Here is a 17,668-nt window from a genome sequence, read left to right on the forward strand (position 1 = left end):
CTCTGGAAAATTCCCTCAAATTAGACGTTTCTTTGTTAGGTCCGCGACAGCAGCGCGACCACAAGCACGGAACAGCGCGACTGTTGCAGGACACTCGGGCTCTCCGGACGAGTGATTCTGTGAGCGGAGCCTTTGGCTTCTCCTGTGCGCGAGAATGCTGTTTTTCAAAGTAAAAGAAGAGAGGAAAGAGACCATGCAGACCCCAAGAAAAAGAAGAAAGAGACGAAGTGCCCTTTGGAAAATCAGTTTCCCGCGGACAGAACGAGAACTGTTTCTCCGTCTGAAAGCAGCAAAGCTAGTCACCGCACTGTGGAGCCTTCATTCCTTTGGGGTTTCTGGTGAAGTTTACCGCTGAAACAGTGTACAGGGTTTGTGTCCGGAACGTCGTTCGGGATGGAGAAAGGGAGAAAGCGCAGTTGTTTGTCCCCTCGCTGAGCATCACGTCATGGCTAGCAAGTTGTCGTACCTTTAGTGACTGCTCAACAGCAAGATAACGAGCGTAGTCCAACTATTCTCCGTAAGCACTCGAATTCCTCTCCTCAGTTTGCTTCCCGATACTCGCCTGTTCCCTCCATTGGCATCCAGGACCAATTTGTTGTTGAGTTTTCCCCTCGAAATATGCACCTTGTCTCGGGGCTCACAGAGGCTGGGGAATCCCGAAAAAAAACGGCCTCAAAAAGTCGAGTTTCGTCTCTTACTTGCGGGCTTCGGGGGAACACAGAAGGATCATCGGTTCTCGGTCTATGCTGCTCGTATTATTGCTCCTCTTAGTGTAGGAAGTACACCAGGTCTAGACGAGTGTAGCGCAGGTCTGGACGACACTCTGCACGTTGTATGGTACACCATGCACACAGTCCATGCTGGGTGACCTGAATGTTGCAACATACTGAAATCCAGCAGTTTTAGCTCTTTTCAGCCGTCCAGGAGGGTGGTGGTGTACCGCAGTCATAAAGACTTGGGTCTCTGTATCTCGTAACTGGTATTCGGCTCCGGCCCACCAGCAAGATGGAGATGACTGTTGTCACTTGCTTTATCAGCAGTTGTACGAGCAGTATCCAGTGGTGATCCATAACAGATGCCTTCCTAGATCTATTTACTTGTTATATTTTGTTTTTCCGTAGACCGAGGAATGGAGCCAAGGGAGGCGAGCAGCATGCAGCTAAATAACTCTCTCATTAATCGACTCCCTAATCATATGATACTGTTCCATGTTCTAAGGCGACGTGCACTACATGCACCTCCAGAGAGTGATGTTAACAACTGCGACAAAACTCGAAAGTTCAGCACCAATTTATGGAGCCTTCTAGAGTTCTACTGCAGTCTGGCACATATGTTGTTTTCAACCTATCAGTGTTGCCGGCAAACATAGCTTTCATTCCTCAGCGCAGTGACTCTGACACCGTTTGAGCCGCAATTAGAAAGCCTCCGGAAATGCCCTCGCTTACAGCGATCTACGTGTATCTCTGCATCTATATGCTTTTATAGTTACACACATACTGTGCTTGAGACAGGCTGCTTCGAGTCCTCATGTGTGTGAGCAGGCTGCACGCGTGTTTTTCTGTTTATGTACGCAATCTTCTGAAAGAGAAACAGCGTACACGCATCCGCGATGCATCTGTGAGATACTTGAGGAAGTCGCTCATCGAGTCCATGGACACCAGGAAACAGAGATGTGTGAAACAACAATTTTGTGATTCGCCTTTGAATGCAAGCAGCCATGCAGAAAGATCTGCGTTCGCACTGCAGGCGTTTTCCCTCGTGGCCAAGGTTTTAGGGCGTTTCTCAGAAAGGAGTCGTACCGCAGGTTAATTGTCATTACACTGGCTGAGCATCGACTTTTCCGGAAAACTAATGGCTGCACAGTGAAGAAAGCCACTCTTGCTGTGCATCCAGCATCTGTCGGAAAAGCGCTCTGAGGCAAAAGGTTGTTGATCCATTGACATTAAGAAACAGGCTCTTTTGAGAAAGTACTAGAGATTGTGGACAACTGCGCTGTCCCTCCATATGAAGGCGTGCATCCGAAAAACTGTGAGTTAGATATCGAGTCGTTGCTTTTTTTAACAACTCGACCTCTACAAACAGTGTCAAGCCTGGCGAACAAGGCCACATTCTCCCACAGCACAGCGTTCGGCTGAAAAACCCTGTGAGGCAGAAAGGCAAGAAGTCACTGTGACAACTAAAATACACTGTGGCAGTGAACTGAATAAATGCTCTGTTAGGTCATCACCCAGGACATCCGAAAAAGGCGAAGAGGCTCCGGAGAAGGGATATCTTTTAACAAGAGTAAAACTCCATCGTGTGTATGCGTTCTCTCCTCGAAGCAATAAAAAAGAATGCACACAAAAATAACCGTACGCATTTTTGCATCCACTTCATCTTGGAGTTACAGAAGCAACACAAGCAGAGGCATCTAGAATGGCACGCAGTGGTTTGTCAGTATTTGCGTGAGACCTTACTCCTCTCACATCCCTCTCTGAGTTCGAGCACTGAATTCGCGAACGTGGATTCGGCGACAGAGGAGCCTGAGAGATGCTTCACTCTCCGCATATCTCGTCAGTGACTTCCAAATGTTTTGAGGTGATCCATGAAGTGAGGAGAAGACGAAAACGACGTCTACGGCGGCAGCTGCGGGGACGCAGGGAACTGTGCTCCCATCAATGAGAATTGTAGGTTGTGAAACAAAGACCTCCCTGGTCTGGATCTGCAGTCTCAAGTATCTGCGGTTCCGTAGGTGTAGACACACCCGCGTGCATGCGTCGGTGTGTCTCTACGCATGCAAGCATATGCAAGTAGGCTGTGGCGATTCACGGGCTTGTGTATGCCAAAACGTATCGTTGCTCACATGGCTGTGTACGTATACTCGCGTATTCGCGTTCGAACAAACTAACCACACACCCTTTTGCTGGGGATAGAAAGGAACTGCGAGGTGGACTACCGACTTAGTCTTGAAGCTCTCTGCGTACCGAGACCAAGTAAAATCGCCTGCAGGAGCTAAGGCAGCTGCAGGGACGGAGCGGCGCTCTTTCTCTGGCTCCCGGAGTTCTCGAATCACAAGCCCTGCACCGAAGCTGATGGCGCATGCATGCACCAGACCTGGGCAAGTTATTCGGAGGCTTCGCAACCTTCTCACAGTTGAAGGTGCACACAAAAACATATGGACACAGTCGCATCCTAAGACACACAAAGGAACTCGGATGGAACATATGTGAACACAGAGATCGCTTCGTGGTCGATGCGGAGAAAAAGCTCTGTATAACCTTTACCAAGAGACATATGTATATATATATATATATATATATACATATATATATATATATATATAGGTGTTTCCGTACCGTGTGAACCGTGTGAAGCATGGACGGTTGTCACTGGGAGGAAATGTGTAAAGTTGCGTGTGTGTTTTAGATAAACAAAAAAAACTGGTCTTTCTTGGGTTCACTGTTCCGCATTTCACAAGAAAGGACCGGGGAAGTATTTAACAAAAACGCGAGAATCTGCGTGAACAAAAGAAAGCATCTTTAACATCGATCAAAGCAAAGTCACATTCGTCTCGCCCCAACAGCAGAAGCGACTTTTTCCAGGGCGAGGAGAAGTCGACTCAGAGCGGTGTCTCCTCCACAAGAACGCATGCACTGCTCGACATGGTCTCCTTGTCTGTCGCTTTCGGCTGCCTCTCCTCGACCTTCCCTACCGTTTTCTGTCTTTTCTCCGCGCTCTTCTTCCACTTCTCGAGCCTCGCCTCGAATCGCCCGGTCCCAATCGTTCAGTGCACCTCTCTCTCGTACCAGTTGCTCTTTGACTGAACACCGCGGATCCCAATTGCGATCGAGTGGACGGTTTTCGTCGCTCGGCGGACGCTGCTTGTCTCCCTCAGAACGCCCTCCTGGCTGGTCCGCGCTCTGTATATCCAACCGAGCTCGGTCGTTATGAAGCAGAGGCTTTGCTCGGTCTTTTCCGCGTCTGTCGCTCGAAGCAGGCGCCGCCTCCGGAGCGCCCAGAAAGCGAAAAAGGTCGCAGATTTCGTCTTGGAGAAAGGAAAAACGGTTAGCCTTTTCAAACTCGTGCCGATCGGAGAAGCATGCCGTTTCTTTCCAGTCTCCATAAGCTGTTTCGAAACTGATGAAATCTGCTGCTTCTCCTCTCTGATTTCTCGGCTTCGCTGCCCTCTTCGTGGAGACTGTTCTGTCCTCCGACAAACAGTCGTTCATCCCTACCGCACACACGGTTATCGCTCTCTCTTCTTTGCCGTCCACGCGACAACTTGGTCGCTTTGGCGTCGTTCTTTGTCTCTTCACTTCTCTGTCTCCTTCCTCGCGCTCTCCCTCTTTGTCGCTGCCTTTGCTCGCAGGGGCGTCGACTTCGTTCCTCATCTCACTTTCGTTCCTTTCCTCTCTAAGACGCATGTTCTTCCTGGGATCTTCCTGTCGCATCGCAGAATCTGCAGGTCGCCTTCCACTCTGCTTCTCTCCCCTTGCTCCTTCCCGTTGGCCTGCTACACGCTGAGAAGTCTCCGTTACGCCGTGCTCTCTTCCCTCTCGAACTCCGTTTTTCTTCCTCGCCTTTCGGTCCCCGAAGTCGCTGTCGCTGCCGCCAGTGTCTCTGCTTCCACTTTTGTCTTTTCCTTCTCTCTCTTCTTCTTCAGTGCAGTAAGGGTGAAGACCGCTCTGTGCATCCGCAGGAGACGCAGCAGGACACAGGGAGGAGGCGAGAACCGACGAAGAGGACGCCCCCGCAGCCGAAGAGGAGGACGTCGAACAAGGCGGTGGGGAGTCCGAAGCAAACGGAGAATTCAAACAAGAAGATCGAGGCAGTGAAGAAGATGGAAGCTGCCAAGAAGACGAATTCCGAGAAAAAGGTAAAGAATTCGTATACGCCGAAGAAGTCGAAAAAACAGGAGAAGCCTTAGAAGGCAGAGGCGCGTGCAGAGGTCCACTTGCGAGATGGAGAAGACGAGGTGAAGCAGAAAAGTTGAAAATGCCAAGGTTCGGATCGCGTCCTTGGAATTCCACGTTCTGGAAGAGAGCCCACCGAAGAGAAAGGAAACCCGGTGAGAGAGAGGCAGCGACAGACGACGAAATGGAGGAAACGCACACTGAACCTGTGAAAGAATGCTTCTTTTCCTTGATTCCGCTCTCCACCTTTCCCCTCTCCTCCGTCTGAAACATCCACCATCTCTGGAGACCTTCGGCCCTCTCGGCTGTCACACCCTGCCTTGCTTTCACACCCTCGGTCGTCCCCGCGTTCCTTCTCCCCGCAGCGCCCAGAAGCATCTGTCGATATCTCAGCAAAAACGGACACCCGCCTGCGGGAGCTTCTCTGGACGCCGCGCAGCCTGTCGCTTCTCTCCCGGAGCGAGAAGCAGAAGCGAGAGAAGAAGAGGAAGAAGAGGAAGAAGAGGAAGAAGAGGAAGGCGCTTCGAGCCGCGAATGCCTGCCTGAGTTGGCAGAGAAGTCCGAAAAGTTCCTCGAGGGCTTCACACGAATGCAACATATTTGGTCTGTAGACGTCCACAGAAAGGCGACGAGGCCAGAAGGACTCGCATGCCGTTCGCTCCCGACAAACGCCGAGCAGGTCTGGGCAGAATCAGCAGAATACGAGCCCAAGAGAGGAGAGACCTGGTGATCTTCGAGCAAGAGAAGCACTCCTACAAGGTCGTAGGCGACGGCCGGAAGAATGCCGATGGAAATGGGAGGAGCTGTAAAGCGGTAGAGAGAGTCTGGCGGAGAAACGCGGGAGTCCGTCTGTTCGCTGCCTTTCAAACCATGCCTTTGGAGACACTGCATACTCTCGGACGCTTGCCCTTTCAGGATACCTTTTGCGTTCACGGACTCCGCGTCAGCCAGCTGCTGCCATACATTCTCTTTTCCTTCCTCTCCAGATTTCGACAGCCGTTCGTTTAGCACTTGCGTCTCCGGGAAATGAGGCCATCGCCCTCTGTCCTGAGCCCGTCTTTCATCCCTTTCCCTGACATGGTTCGCCGCTTCTCCTCTGAAAAACATTTCCTTCCTCGGTCTGAGCGTCAGTTCACCTCTCTCCCTGAGTCGCCTTCCCTCTGTGGCTGTGCTTGCTTGCTTTTCTTCTCGCTGCAGGACTTCTTGTTCCCTCTCTCTCTCGCGGTCAGCCTCCTTGAGAAGGCAGGCGAGTCTGTGCGCCTGTGAGAAGAGCGGCAGGTGACAGAGACCAAGCAAAACATCCAGGGAGGACAAGGGCAGAAGCCACTGCGAGAGAGCGGAGAGAAGAAAGGCGCTTTCGACCTTGGTGCCTGTGTCCTCCGCGTTTCTTCGTTTACTCTCTTCCTTCGTCTCTGCTCCTGGTCCAGAGTCGGGAGGGCGGCAAGTCGAACGTTTCGCAGAGAGCCGAGTCGTGAGACGTTCCCTCTTTTCCTTACACCCCAGATCCGATCCACTCGGCGAGGCTTCTCGCTCTGTTTGTTCAAAGTCCTTCGCGGGTGCGCAGCAGTGCCGCGGGAGTTCAGCCAGCTGTCTCTTCTGTCTCTTCTGCGCCGTCGCGTCAAGAGCTCCTTTGACAGAACTCGACGGCGCTCTCCTCCGTCCCCGACCTTGCTGTCTCTTCGTCCCTCCCTCAGCCTCGTCGAGTTCCTCAGATGGCTCTCCGTCGTTCGCTTCTTCTGTGTGTTCTCCTTCTCGCTCGGCGCCCGGTGTCGGTCCCTCTGCGAACAAGTTGCTTCTGGCGCCTTCTCCAAGCTGGCAGTTCTCGCGTTCGGCAGCGCCAGAGGCAGCCGAAGCACCCGCAGAAGGGGACAGAGCCGCAGAAGAAGAAGGGGAGCGGAGAGGAGATAAAGCAGAAGAAAAGGCAGCGAGAGAAGCTCGGAGGGAGGTCGAGAGTACCGAGAGAGGCACAGCAAAGGGCAGAGGACGCGAGCCGCCTGAGCCAGCAGTACAGACAGGCAGAAGCCGCACGAGGGAAGAAGAGGGAGGAGAACGAGAGAAAGATGGAGAAGCAAAAGGACGAGAAGAACTAGAAGGATATCGAGAAAAAGACGGAGGAGAAGAAGATGGAGGAGAAGGAAAGAATGCCGACACATGGGGGCTTGACACAGCGGGATGGGAGCCTGACGGGTGAGGAGACAGAGCGGAGCCAGGGGCGAGGCGAACAATCTGGAAAGCCGTTCTGAAAGAGAGAAGACATCAACAAAGACGAGACACTGCACATCCAATCCAAGGCCATGTTCGGTCGTCTCCACTCGTCTCTATTTTCCGTTGGTTGAAAAAAACAGATGTCCCTCCTCTCAAGAAGCGAGCAAAAACGAGAGGAAAATGACACCCGCCACACTCAGACCACCGATGTCGCCCCAGCGTCACCTGCCATCCTTCTTTTTATGAACGCCGAGAGTCTTTCCAGTATCAAAGACAGAGTCTGTCAGAGACCATTCGTGTGCGAGCCCTGGGCGCGTAGTAGCCTTCCGGCGCGCCTCGAGGCAGCGTTCGCACACCCAGGAAACATACTCAGACATGCGAGAGGAGAACTCGGTATGTTCAAGACAAGTTTTTACTCGAAATTCGCGTACCTTTTCGTGCCATGTAGCCGCACGAGTCTCTGGTTGCCATGGCAGTCGATTCCACCCAGTCTGCGTTCTTCTTCAGCAGCATTCAGCTCCGACCATTCGTCTGTCCATTTCCCCGTCCCTCCTCCTCCTCCTCCTCGATCTGGTTCCTGTCCGTGTCGTCTCTGCCTGGTGGAGTAGACGGACGCAGCGGGGGAGCAAGCGAGATTGGAAATCTTGACGCGCTCGCCTTCCTGCAACTCGTGGAAGGGCGTCTCCTCTTCGGTCGCGGGATCTCCTGACAGCGTGATGCACGCGAGGCTCTGGCGGAACAGACGCGCGAGACCTGCGACCGTTTTCAGGTCTGTCTCTTCTTCGACTTTTCGCGGGCGTAGACAGCCGCATAAACGCAAGAGAGAAAGAAGATCTTCGCACGGTTTGCTGTTGACAGAACGGTCTCGCGCGTACGTTGCTGGGGGAGATTTCGCATGCGCTGGGAGCTTTGCCTCGTCGCGCCTTTCGGTTCTGGAGTGCGGCGCCTCACTCGCGTGTTGTTGGGAGTCCGAGGGACGACGCGAGCGACATCCAGAATTGGCGACGGCGAATTCAAAAAGAGCAGCAGGAGCAGAAGATTGAGGAGAAACTGTGGAAGGCGAGGCGCGCAGAGAAGGGGAGGACACCATTGAGGACGAGGTCGACGTGTGGTGCTTCGTCTCGGTTTCTTCCTCCAGCGCAGAGTCCAGAGCGTTTTCGATGTCCGTCTGAGAGACGCCGAACGAAGGCGCAAGAGAAACGCCGGACGCAGAAACAGAGGTCGAAGCAGCCAGAGGCGAAGACGAATTGGAAGACGAAGAACAGGAAACAAAAGACGGAGAGGAAGATGAGGAGGCTGCTGCCGGTGGAACCGGAAGAGGAGCCAAAGGAGGTGCGAGAGAAGAAGAGACAGTCGGGGGGACATTCGATGAAGCCGAGGCGACGCAACGCGGATCGGACGAGGACGCAACCGCAACTTGGTCTACGCCGCAGAGAGAAGAACGAGAAGGGGGTCCACTTGCGTCGAGAAACGAGACACAGTTGACAGAAGCCTTGACGTGAGAAGGAGCGGATGCAGAAGTTGCGACGTTCGCGAAGGCCATCAGTGCGAGGGCAGAAAGCTTGTGGAGAAAAAGGGAGTCGACCACGAGGAGGTCAATTTGCGATTGCCCTTTCTTTGCCAAGTTTTCTCTGTCAACTCTCCACAACTCTTCCAAGCGAGTGAGCTGTCTTTCTAAATCTCGTAGTTCATCTTCGGCCTCTTCTTCCGACAGGGTGGCCTCGCAGTCTCTCTCCTCACATGTGTGCCCTTCTTCCTCTCTCTGTGGGGCTTCTTTCCTCAAACTCGTCTTGTCTTTTCCGCCTGACTCTGCTGTCTCTCCGTCCCCGTCGTCCTCTTCTCTCGTCTGGAGGCAGGGTGTCCGTCTCCGCTTCGCCTTCTTGGACTCGGTCTTGCGTCGAACTTCTTCGAGTTTCTCTTGGAGAAGAACCAACTCTTCTTCTCGTTTTCTTTGCAGCGTCTCCTGTTCTCGCTGGAACCACGCACGGTACTCGGCCTCCGTCATCAACACCGTCTTGGTCTCTCTCGGCTCCGAGTCTCCGACATCGTTCTCCGGCGGGTGTTCGTTTTCTCTGGAGCCTTCTCGCGTTTCCAGCGGACGTCCACTTCCCCCAGGTTTAGGAACTTCTCTACGAACTCGAAACAGCAAAGGGCCTCTCCGGAGAAGAATCACATCGACTACGGGGATCTCTCCGCCCACTCCGCGGCGCAGACTCTTGACCGCCTGCGGCACAGCTCTCTCCTCTTCTTCCTTCTCCTCTCTGCCGCCTGTTCGCTGCTTCCGCTCCCCCCTCCCAGAAAGCCAGCGGCCGAGAGGGAACGCGGAGCCCCGCAGAGACGCGAGAGACGACGCACACCCTTTGCCTAGCCACTCCGGCGCAAACAGAAGAGAAGAGAACAGAGGACAGGAGGCGACAGGAGAAGGCGCGGAAGGCAAGGGTGCCTTCGAATCCGTCGCCATGAGAAAAGAGGGCAGTGACGACGCAGGCGAAGAGAGCAACGGCAAGGGAGAAAACAGAGGGCGGCAAGTCGATGCATGCAGAAGGAGGCAGGCCTGTGAAGGGAGGTCGAGCGGACAGCACGGCTCAGAGAGTCCAGAGAGAGAGGCGCCTTGGACGAAGATCCGGCGAAAGGAAAACCTAGGGAAGGGAGGTGAGTGCGGGGTCTGTGCGGCGTGAGAACGGTTGTCTCTTCGCTGAAAAATGCGACGCAAAACGACTGCAAGAGACGGATCCACCACGCGCGCCTTCACGACGTACCAGCCATCAGACACTCGCAGAGACAGAGGGTCCTCAGAGCAAAAGGGAGGACAGAGAACCTCCAACACCATTGGGGTGGCGGGAGACAAGTCGCCCTCGCAAACTTGACGCAGCACCGAACGACGTCCTTCTTCTTCTGCTTCCACGCGACACAGCAGCGCCCGCAGCAGACGCAAAGGACTCGGAGGTCGAGGGGGGCCTAGAAAAGACTGAACAGACGCCGGACAGGCAGACGGACGAGAAGGAGAAGAGAACGGAGGAGCAGGAGCGACTGCATCGCGAGGTCCTTGCAGAGAGACAGCAGATGTCTGCAAAGGAGGATGACGAAGGAAAGAGTGAGAGAGAGTGGAGGAAGATCCGGTACAGCTGTTCCTGTGATGGCTCTCGTGGCGGTACGAAGCAACGGACAGAGCGAAGGACCGCGTCCATCTCTGCGCTGCGCGGAGACAAAGGAGACTGTAATGGTGTGCCACCCAGGCGCGAGTGAAGCGGTTCCTGTTTCCACGCAACTCTGGTGTCTCTCTTCGTTTCTTTCCGTTCCTTGTTTTCTCCAGCAGAGCTGACGAAGCTGTAGACGGAGACTCTCGCTTCACCTCGCGCTTCCACTGAAGATAGGTGCCGACCATCCGAGAGAATTCCTCCACCCCCCCGACCAACATGCTTCTGCCACCGGAGTCTCCGTCTGCGCTTCCGTCCTCAGCTCGAGTTCCAGCGTTGTCTTCGCGAGCTCGGCACCCACTTGAGGCGCCTCGGCTCCACCCACTGGAGTCTTCGATGCATTCGTCTCCCCGCGCTGTGCAAGAGAGAAGCAGAAAGTCCCTAGCCGCCTCAAGGGAACCACAGAAAAGAGGCACAGTTCGCTTGTGCAGGTGCTCCGGAAGACACACCAGCCAGAGCCCCCGGTCGAGAAAGGAAAACTGGAAATTCCGCCGTTCGCATGCATCGCGCGAGTCTGGGGAGACAGCAGCCGGGAGAGGCCCGGGCGGCCAGAGGGACGAGGGAGACTGAGGATACGGAGAGGAAGACACACGCGCCGTTGGGTCTGCAGAGCGAGACAGTGGAGACAAACAGATCGAGAAGCGACGCGCATGCAGTTCCCATAGCCTCCGGATAACAAGCATGTTTTGATAAAGAGGCGAAGCATCCGAAACCTGCGGCAGCGAAGATGAGCACGCTGAAGAAGGAAAAGAAAGATCTTTCGGCTCCGTCGACACAGAGAACAGCGAAGAAAAGTGAGTTCCAGACGCCCGTAGTACGTTTGTCTGAGCCTCGGGAAAACAATACTGCTTCTCCTCTTTTTCTCCACTTCCTTCACTTCGCGAGGCGTCCTCTTGTTTCGCCTTTACAAGGTCTTCGCGAGTCCTCTCTTGAACGCGAGGCCTTTGGCCCCCCAGAGATGCCGTCTGCGAGTTCCGCCGTGGGGCCTTAAAGTGTCTCCTGTCTCTGGGGACCGCAGCGCGGGCGTCTTGGGCTCCGACGCCGGAGGCCGCGAGGCGGGGAACGCCCAGCAAGCCAGAAGTCAGGCCTCGCCGTCTCAGGGACGGAGGCCGAGCTCTCGAAGACAAGGAAGACGAACTACGGTTCTCTACCTCAGACGCAGGCTGACCCGCAGGCGCAGAAGAGTCCGAGAGACTCGGAGCAGACCTCAGAGCAGACGAAGGGGAAGGGAGAGACACCTGGGAGCACTCCGTTGCCTCGCTTGGAACGGAGCTCTGGAATTTCCTTGCTTCATCATGATTGGTAACGCAACTCGGTTGTGCAGTTGATTGCATACGAACGAAGTGAGAGGCTGAAGGCTCCCGATCTGTCTCCTCACCTGTGCCTGGACCCGTCACCCTCCCGGGATCCCTCTCCCCGAGGTCCGCCCCACAGTCTCCGCACCCTCCTAGAACGGAGACAAGGGGGACAGACCCTGGACCAATGCCAGCCACTGTCGCGCAACAAGAAGACACAGCAAACGAGGCAAACAGCTTCGACGGAGACGGTGAACCAACCGAGGGAATGCAGGCAACTGAACCTGAAATGGGATGACAGGACACCAAGGCGCCAGGCGGAGTACAGACACCCGTCGTCGTAAACCCAACTTCGTTACCGAGAACATTCGCGACATCTGTCTGTTGACAAACCTCCTCGCTACCAGTCGCCTCCAGCTGCAGCATCTCCCTAGCCTTCCTCCTCGCTTCCTCGCTCACAGTCACCTCCCGCCCCGATGCGAAACGGAAGCCTGCAGTTGTGCCTATCCCCTGCGTTTCATGTCCATCTGTTCTCCCCGCTTCGTCTCTCCTCATCGATCCACCTGCTCCCTGTTCGCCTTGCTCTCGCGCCTCGCTCTCAGCAGCCTCCAGCTGCAGCATCTCCCTAGCCTTCCTCCTCGCTTCCTCGCTCACAGTCACCTCCCGCCCCGATGCGAAACGGAAGCCTGCAGTTGTGCCTATCCCCTGCGTTTCATGTCCATCTGTTCTCCCCGCTTCGTCTCTCCTCATCGATCCACCTGCTCCCTGTTCGCCTTGCTCTCGCGCCTCGCTCTCAGCAGCCTCCAGCTGCAGCATCTCCCTAGCCTTCCTCCTCGCTTCCTCGCTCACAGTCACCTCCCGCCCCGATGCGAAACGGAAGCCTGCAGTTGTGCCTATCCCCTGCGTTTCATGTCCATCTGTTCTCCCCGCTACGTCTCTCCTCATCGATCCACCTGCTCCCTGTTCGCCTTGCTCTCGCGCCTCGCTCTCAGCAGCCTCCAGCTGCAGCATCTCCCTAGCCTTCCTCCTCGCTTCCTCGCTCACAGTCACCTCCCGCCCCGATGCGAAACGGAAGCCTGCAGTTGTGCCTATCCCCTGCGTTTCATGTCCATCTGTTCTCCCCGTTTCGTCTCTCCTCATCGATCCACCTGCTCCCTGTTCGCCTTGCTCTCGCACCTCGCTCTCAGCAGCCTCCAGCTGCAGCATCTCCCTAGCCTTCCTCCTCGCTTCCTCGCTCACAGTCACCTCCCGCCCCGATGCGAAACGGAAGCCTGCAGTTGTGCCTATCCCCTGCGTTTCATGTCCATCTGTTCTCCCCGCTTCGTCTCTCCTCATCGATCCACCTGCTCCCTGTTCGCCTTGCTCTTGCGCCTCGCTCTCAGCAGCCTCCAGCTGCAGCATCTCCCTAGCCTTCCTCCTCGCTTCCTCGCTCACAGTCACCTCCCGCCCCGATGCGAAACGGAAGCCTGCAGTTGTGCCTATCCCCTGCGTTTCATGTCCATCTGTTCTCCCCGCTTCGTCTCTCCTCATCGATCCACCTGCTCCCTGTTCGCCTTGCTCTCGCACCTCGCTCTCAGCAGCCTCCAGCTGCAGCATCTCCCTAGCCTTCCTCCTCGCTTCCTCGCTCACAGTCACCTCCCGCCCCGATGCGAAACGGAAGCCTGCAGTTGTGCCTATCCCCTGCGTTTCATGTCCATCTGTTCTCCCCGTTTCGTCTCTCCTCATCGATCCACCTGCTCCCTGTTCGGCTTGCTCTCGCACCTCGCTCTCAGCAGCCTCCAGCTGCAGCATCTCCCTAGCCTTCCTCCTCGCTTCCTCGCTCACAGTCACCTCCCGCCCCGATGCGAAACGGAAGCCTGCAGTTGTGCCTATCCCCTGCGTTTCATGTCCATCTGTTCTCCCCGCTTCGTCTCTCCTCATCGATCCACCTGCTCCCTGTTCGCCTTGCTCTCGCACCTCGCTCTCAGCAGCCTCCAGCTGCAGCATCTCCCTAGCCTTCCTCCTCGCTTCCTCGCTCACAGTCACCTCCCGCCCCGACGCGAAACGGAAGCCTGCAGTTGTGCCTATCCCCTGCGTTTCATGTCCATCTGTTCTCCCCGCTTCGTCTCTCCTCATCGATCCACCTGCTCCCTGTTCGCCTTGCTCTCGCACCTCGCTCTCAGCAGCCTCCAGCTGCAGCATCTCCCTAGCCTTCCTCCTCGCTTCCTCGCTCACAGTCACCTCCCGCCCCGATGCGAAACGGAAGCCTGCAGTTGTACCTATCCCCTGCGTTTCATGTCCATCTGTTCTCCCCGCTACGTCTCTCCTTACCGGTCCACCTGCTCCATGTTCGGCTTGCTCTCGCACCTCGCACTCATCAGCCTCCAGCTGCAGCATCTCCCTAGCCTTCCTCCTCGCTTCCTCGCTCACAGTCACCTCCCGCCCCGACGCGAAACGGAAGCCTGCAGTTGTACCTATCCCCTGCGTTTCATGTCCATCTGTTCTCCCCGCTACGTCTCTCCTTACCGGTCCACCTGCTCCCTGTTCGCCTTGCTCTCGCACCTCGCACTCATCAGCCTCCAGCTGCAGCATCTCCCTAGCCTTCCTCCTCGCTTCCTCGCTCACAGTCACCTCCCGCCCCGACGCGAAACGGAAGCCTGCAGTTGTGCCTATCCCCTGCGTTTCATGTCCATCTGTTCTCCCCGCTTCGTCTCTCCTCATCGATCCACCTGCTCCCTGTTCGCCTTGCTCTCGCACCTCGCTCTCAGCAGCCTCCAGCTGCAGCATCTCCCTAGCCTTCCTCCTCGCTTCCTCGCTCACAGTCACCTCCCGCCCCGATGCGAAACGGAAGCCTGCAGTTGTACCTATCCCCTGCGTTTCATGTCCATCTGTTCTCCCCGCTACGTCTCTCCTTACCGGTCCACCTGCTCCATGTTCGGCTTGCTCTCGCACCTCGCACTCATCAGCCTCCAGCTGCAGCATCTCCCTAGCCTTCCTCCTCGCTTCCTCGCTCACAGTCACCTCCCGCCCCGACGCGAAACGGAAGCCTGCAGTTGTGCCTATCCCCTGCGTTTCATGTCCATCTGTTCTCCCCGCTTCGTCTCTCCTCATCGATCCACCTGCTCCCTGTTCGCCTTGCTCTCGCACCTCGCTCTCAGCAGCCTCCAGCTGCAGCATCTCCCTAGCCTTCCTCCTCGCTTCCTCGCTCACAGTCACCTCCCGCCCCGATGCGAAACGGAAGCCTGCAGTTGTGCCTATCCCCTGCGTTTCATGTCCATCTGTTCTCCCCGCTTCGTCTCTCCTCATCGATCCACCTGCTCCCTGTTCGCCTTGCTCTCGCGCCTCGCTCTCAGCAGCCTCCAGCTGCAGCATCTCCCTAGCCTTCCTCCTCGCTTCCTCGCTCACAGTCACCTCCCGCCCCGATGCGAAACGGAAGCCTGCAGTTGTGCCTATCCCCTGCGTTTCATGTCCATCTGTTCTCCCCGTTTCGTCTCTCCTCATCGATCCACCTGCTCCCTGTTCGGCTTGCTCTCGCACCTCGCTCTCAGCAGCCTCCAGCTGCAGCATCTCCCTAGCCTTCCTCCTCGCTTCCTCGCTCACAGTCACCTCCCGCCCCGATGCGAAACGGAAGCCTGCAGTTGTGAATGAGAGATGAGTTGGAGAGGGACTTGAGGATGCTACGTCTGGGAGGGATTTCATTTCTGGTTTGCTGGTGGGCGTAAGGCCTCTGTCAGGGTGTTCGGCTGGATGTACACCGTGGTTGAGAGGAATCGAGTCGTCGAAGAAGGCGAGGAAATGAGACGATATTTCTTCTGTGTCTGGTTGGTGGGCCTCTGCGGAGTGGCGAAGCTCTTGTGCCGGTGTTCTGTTTGCCTCTTTGACTGCATCTCCCCTTTCTGGCATCCACGTCTTGTGCGGTTCTGTTCTGTCGTCCTCCCCTCTTCTGAGTTCGCTTTCTGCCGTATCTTTTCGCCGTCTCTCCGCGGTGTCTTTGGCAGAGTGGCGAAGCACAGGACGAGAGCAATATGCCGAAGCAGGCAAAGGACTGGGCGACGAATGTGAAAGAGACGAGAACGAAAAAGACGCGCGAGATGAACAAGAAGAAGAGGAACAAGACGGAGCAGGACCGGAGTCGACGTCCTCGAAGTCGACTGCCATAACGTCAGCGAGGTCTGAGAGGGAGGGAGAAACGAACAAGCTTCTTGCGTTCTCTGAGAGAGGCAGAACGCTGTTAGTCGCAGCCGCCGATGCAGAAGACGCAGAGCGAGGACAGCTCAAAGCGGTTGAAACCGGATGACATTCCGACACCGTCGACGGAGACGAAAAGCCTCTCGGGAAGGAGGAAGAGAATCTGGAATTCGGAGACGACGAGGACGGAGTGGAAAACGAGACTGAAGACGCAGATGAGGAAGGTGGAGAAGAGGAAGAAGATGGAGAGAGAGTCGGGGGAGAGGAAGAAGCGAAAGAAGACGAGGAAGAGGACGCTGAGGAAGAACTGAGAGAAGAATACGAAGAGGGCGCCTGCAGGGGAGACGAGGGGGAAGCAGCAGAAGATCGGAGAGAATCGCGCGGAAGCGCAGTTGAAGCAGAATGACGGAGGCGAGGAGAAGATAAAAAAGACTTCAGAGGAGAAGACGGTGACGAGACATCGGAAGAAAAGGGAGAAGAGTCTTCACCCTTTTCTCTGAGAGCCTTATTCGGAGATGGAGGATCAAATTCGCAAACGACTCCCGATTCCAGGTCATCGAGCAAGTTGAAGAGCTCGCTGCCAGGCGGCTCTCGGGAGCAACGCGGCGAGAGACAGAGAGACTCCGAAAAACCAGCGCAGCCAAGAGGAGACGGCGAACACAGTGAACCGCCGTGGACGGAGAAAGAAGAGGAACGCGTAGAAAAGGAGGTAGCAGAAAATGAAGAAGAGAGGGAAGAAGAGGTAGAAGAGAAGGAAGAGGAAGAAGAGAGAGAAGAAGAAGAGGAAGAAGAGAAGGAAGAGGACGTATGCGAAGAAGACGAAGAAGGGGGAGAAACCGAAGAGCAGCGAGAGAGAGCAGAGATGGAAAAAGACGATGGAAGATATGAGTTGTAGGCAGAGGTCGCGAGACGGCGAAATGCGGGAGGACAGGGAGGGGAGACCTCCTGTTCCGGCGAACGCGAAGCAGCTGTCGTTGTGCTGCTGTCGCTGAGTTGGGAGACGAGAGAGCAGACCTTGGACAGCCTGTCAGAAGGAAGAGGAGGGAGCCTGACAGCGGGAAGGACAGAAGAAGGAAAAAGAACTCGAGGTTCCGAACGACATTCTGATTTCAACAGTGGAGAGGACGCAGACAATAACGGTGGGGGCGACGATAGGGTAGAAGAAGAAGAAGCAGAAGACGAAGCTTCAGAATGAAAAGCAGAAGAAGACGAAGCTTCAGAAGAAAAAGCAGAAGACGAAGCTTCAGAAGGAAAAGCAGAAGACGACGAAGCTTCAGAAGGAAAAGCAGAAGACGAAGCTTCAGAAGAAAGAGCTACCGGTGAGGAAGACAATCGAGGGGAAGATAAGGAAGATGAAAAAGATGAATCAGGAGGCGCGACAGAAGAAGACAAAGAAGTCGAAGATGGCGACAAGAAAGGAGACGCTGTATGTTGTCGAGAACTGGGGACGCTCCGAGTTTTCCCGGTGATGCAAGAGTGTATTTGCTTGTTCCGATGAGGGTGTGTCTCTTCTGAGGATGAGGACGCGCTCTGAGGAGGAAGGCCGGAGGACCATATGGCTTCTTCGCTTCTCTCCTGCGCGGCGACTGCGGCGAACTGGCGACTCGAATGAAAGCCTGCAGCTTCGAATGGACGCAAGCTTCCTGGAAGAAGCTGTGTTTCTTCGTCTTCGTCATCTTCACTTTCGTCTTCAACCTCTTGGTGCACCCAGCAAACTTGCAGGCCGTCCATTGCTTCAGGCTCTCCGCGGAGCCGAGAAAAGAGAGAAAAGGCGAGGAATAGCGAGGAAGAGAGAGAACGGACCTGGAGCAGACAGAGGGGGGTCGGAAGGCCGGAGGTAAGACGAGGAAGAAGGAATGACGAAGGACGCTTGGAAAACTCCAAAGAAGAAGATGAAAGGGAAAGGAACGGA

General features: G+C 55.5%; 1 protein-coding gene across 1 annotated transcript; it reads right to left on the minus strand.

The window, feature by feature from the left end:
* Positions 1-3,539: 3,539 nt before the first annotated feature.
* On the minus strand, positions 3,540-17,487 carry TGME49_243265 (protamine P1 protein; the record flags this gene model as incomplete). The annotated part of the gene is made up of 2 exons (XM_018780665.1): positions 3,540-7,131; positions 7,529-17,487. 2 exons carry the CDS (start codon positions 17,485-17,487, stop codon positions 3,540-3,542), a joined length of 13,551 nt encoding a protein of 4,516 aa, XP_018637502.1.
* Positions 17,488-17,668: the final 181 nt, after the last annotated feature.

This window comes from Toxoplasma gondii, chromosome VI (assembly GCF_000006565.2).
Source record: "Toxoplasma gondii ME49 chromosome VI, whole genome shotgun sequence".
Classification (NCBI taxonomy): Eukaryota; Apicomplexa; class Conoidasida; order Eucoccidiorida; family Sarcocystidae; genus Toxoplasma; species Toxoplasma gondii.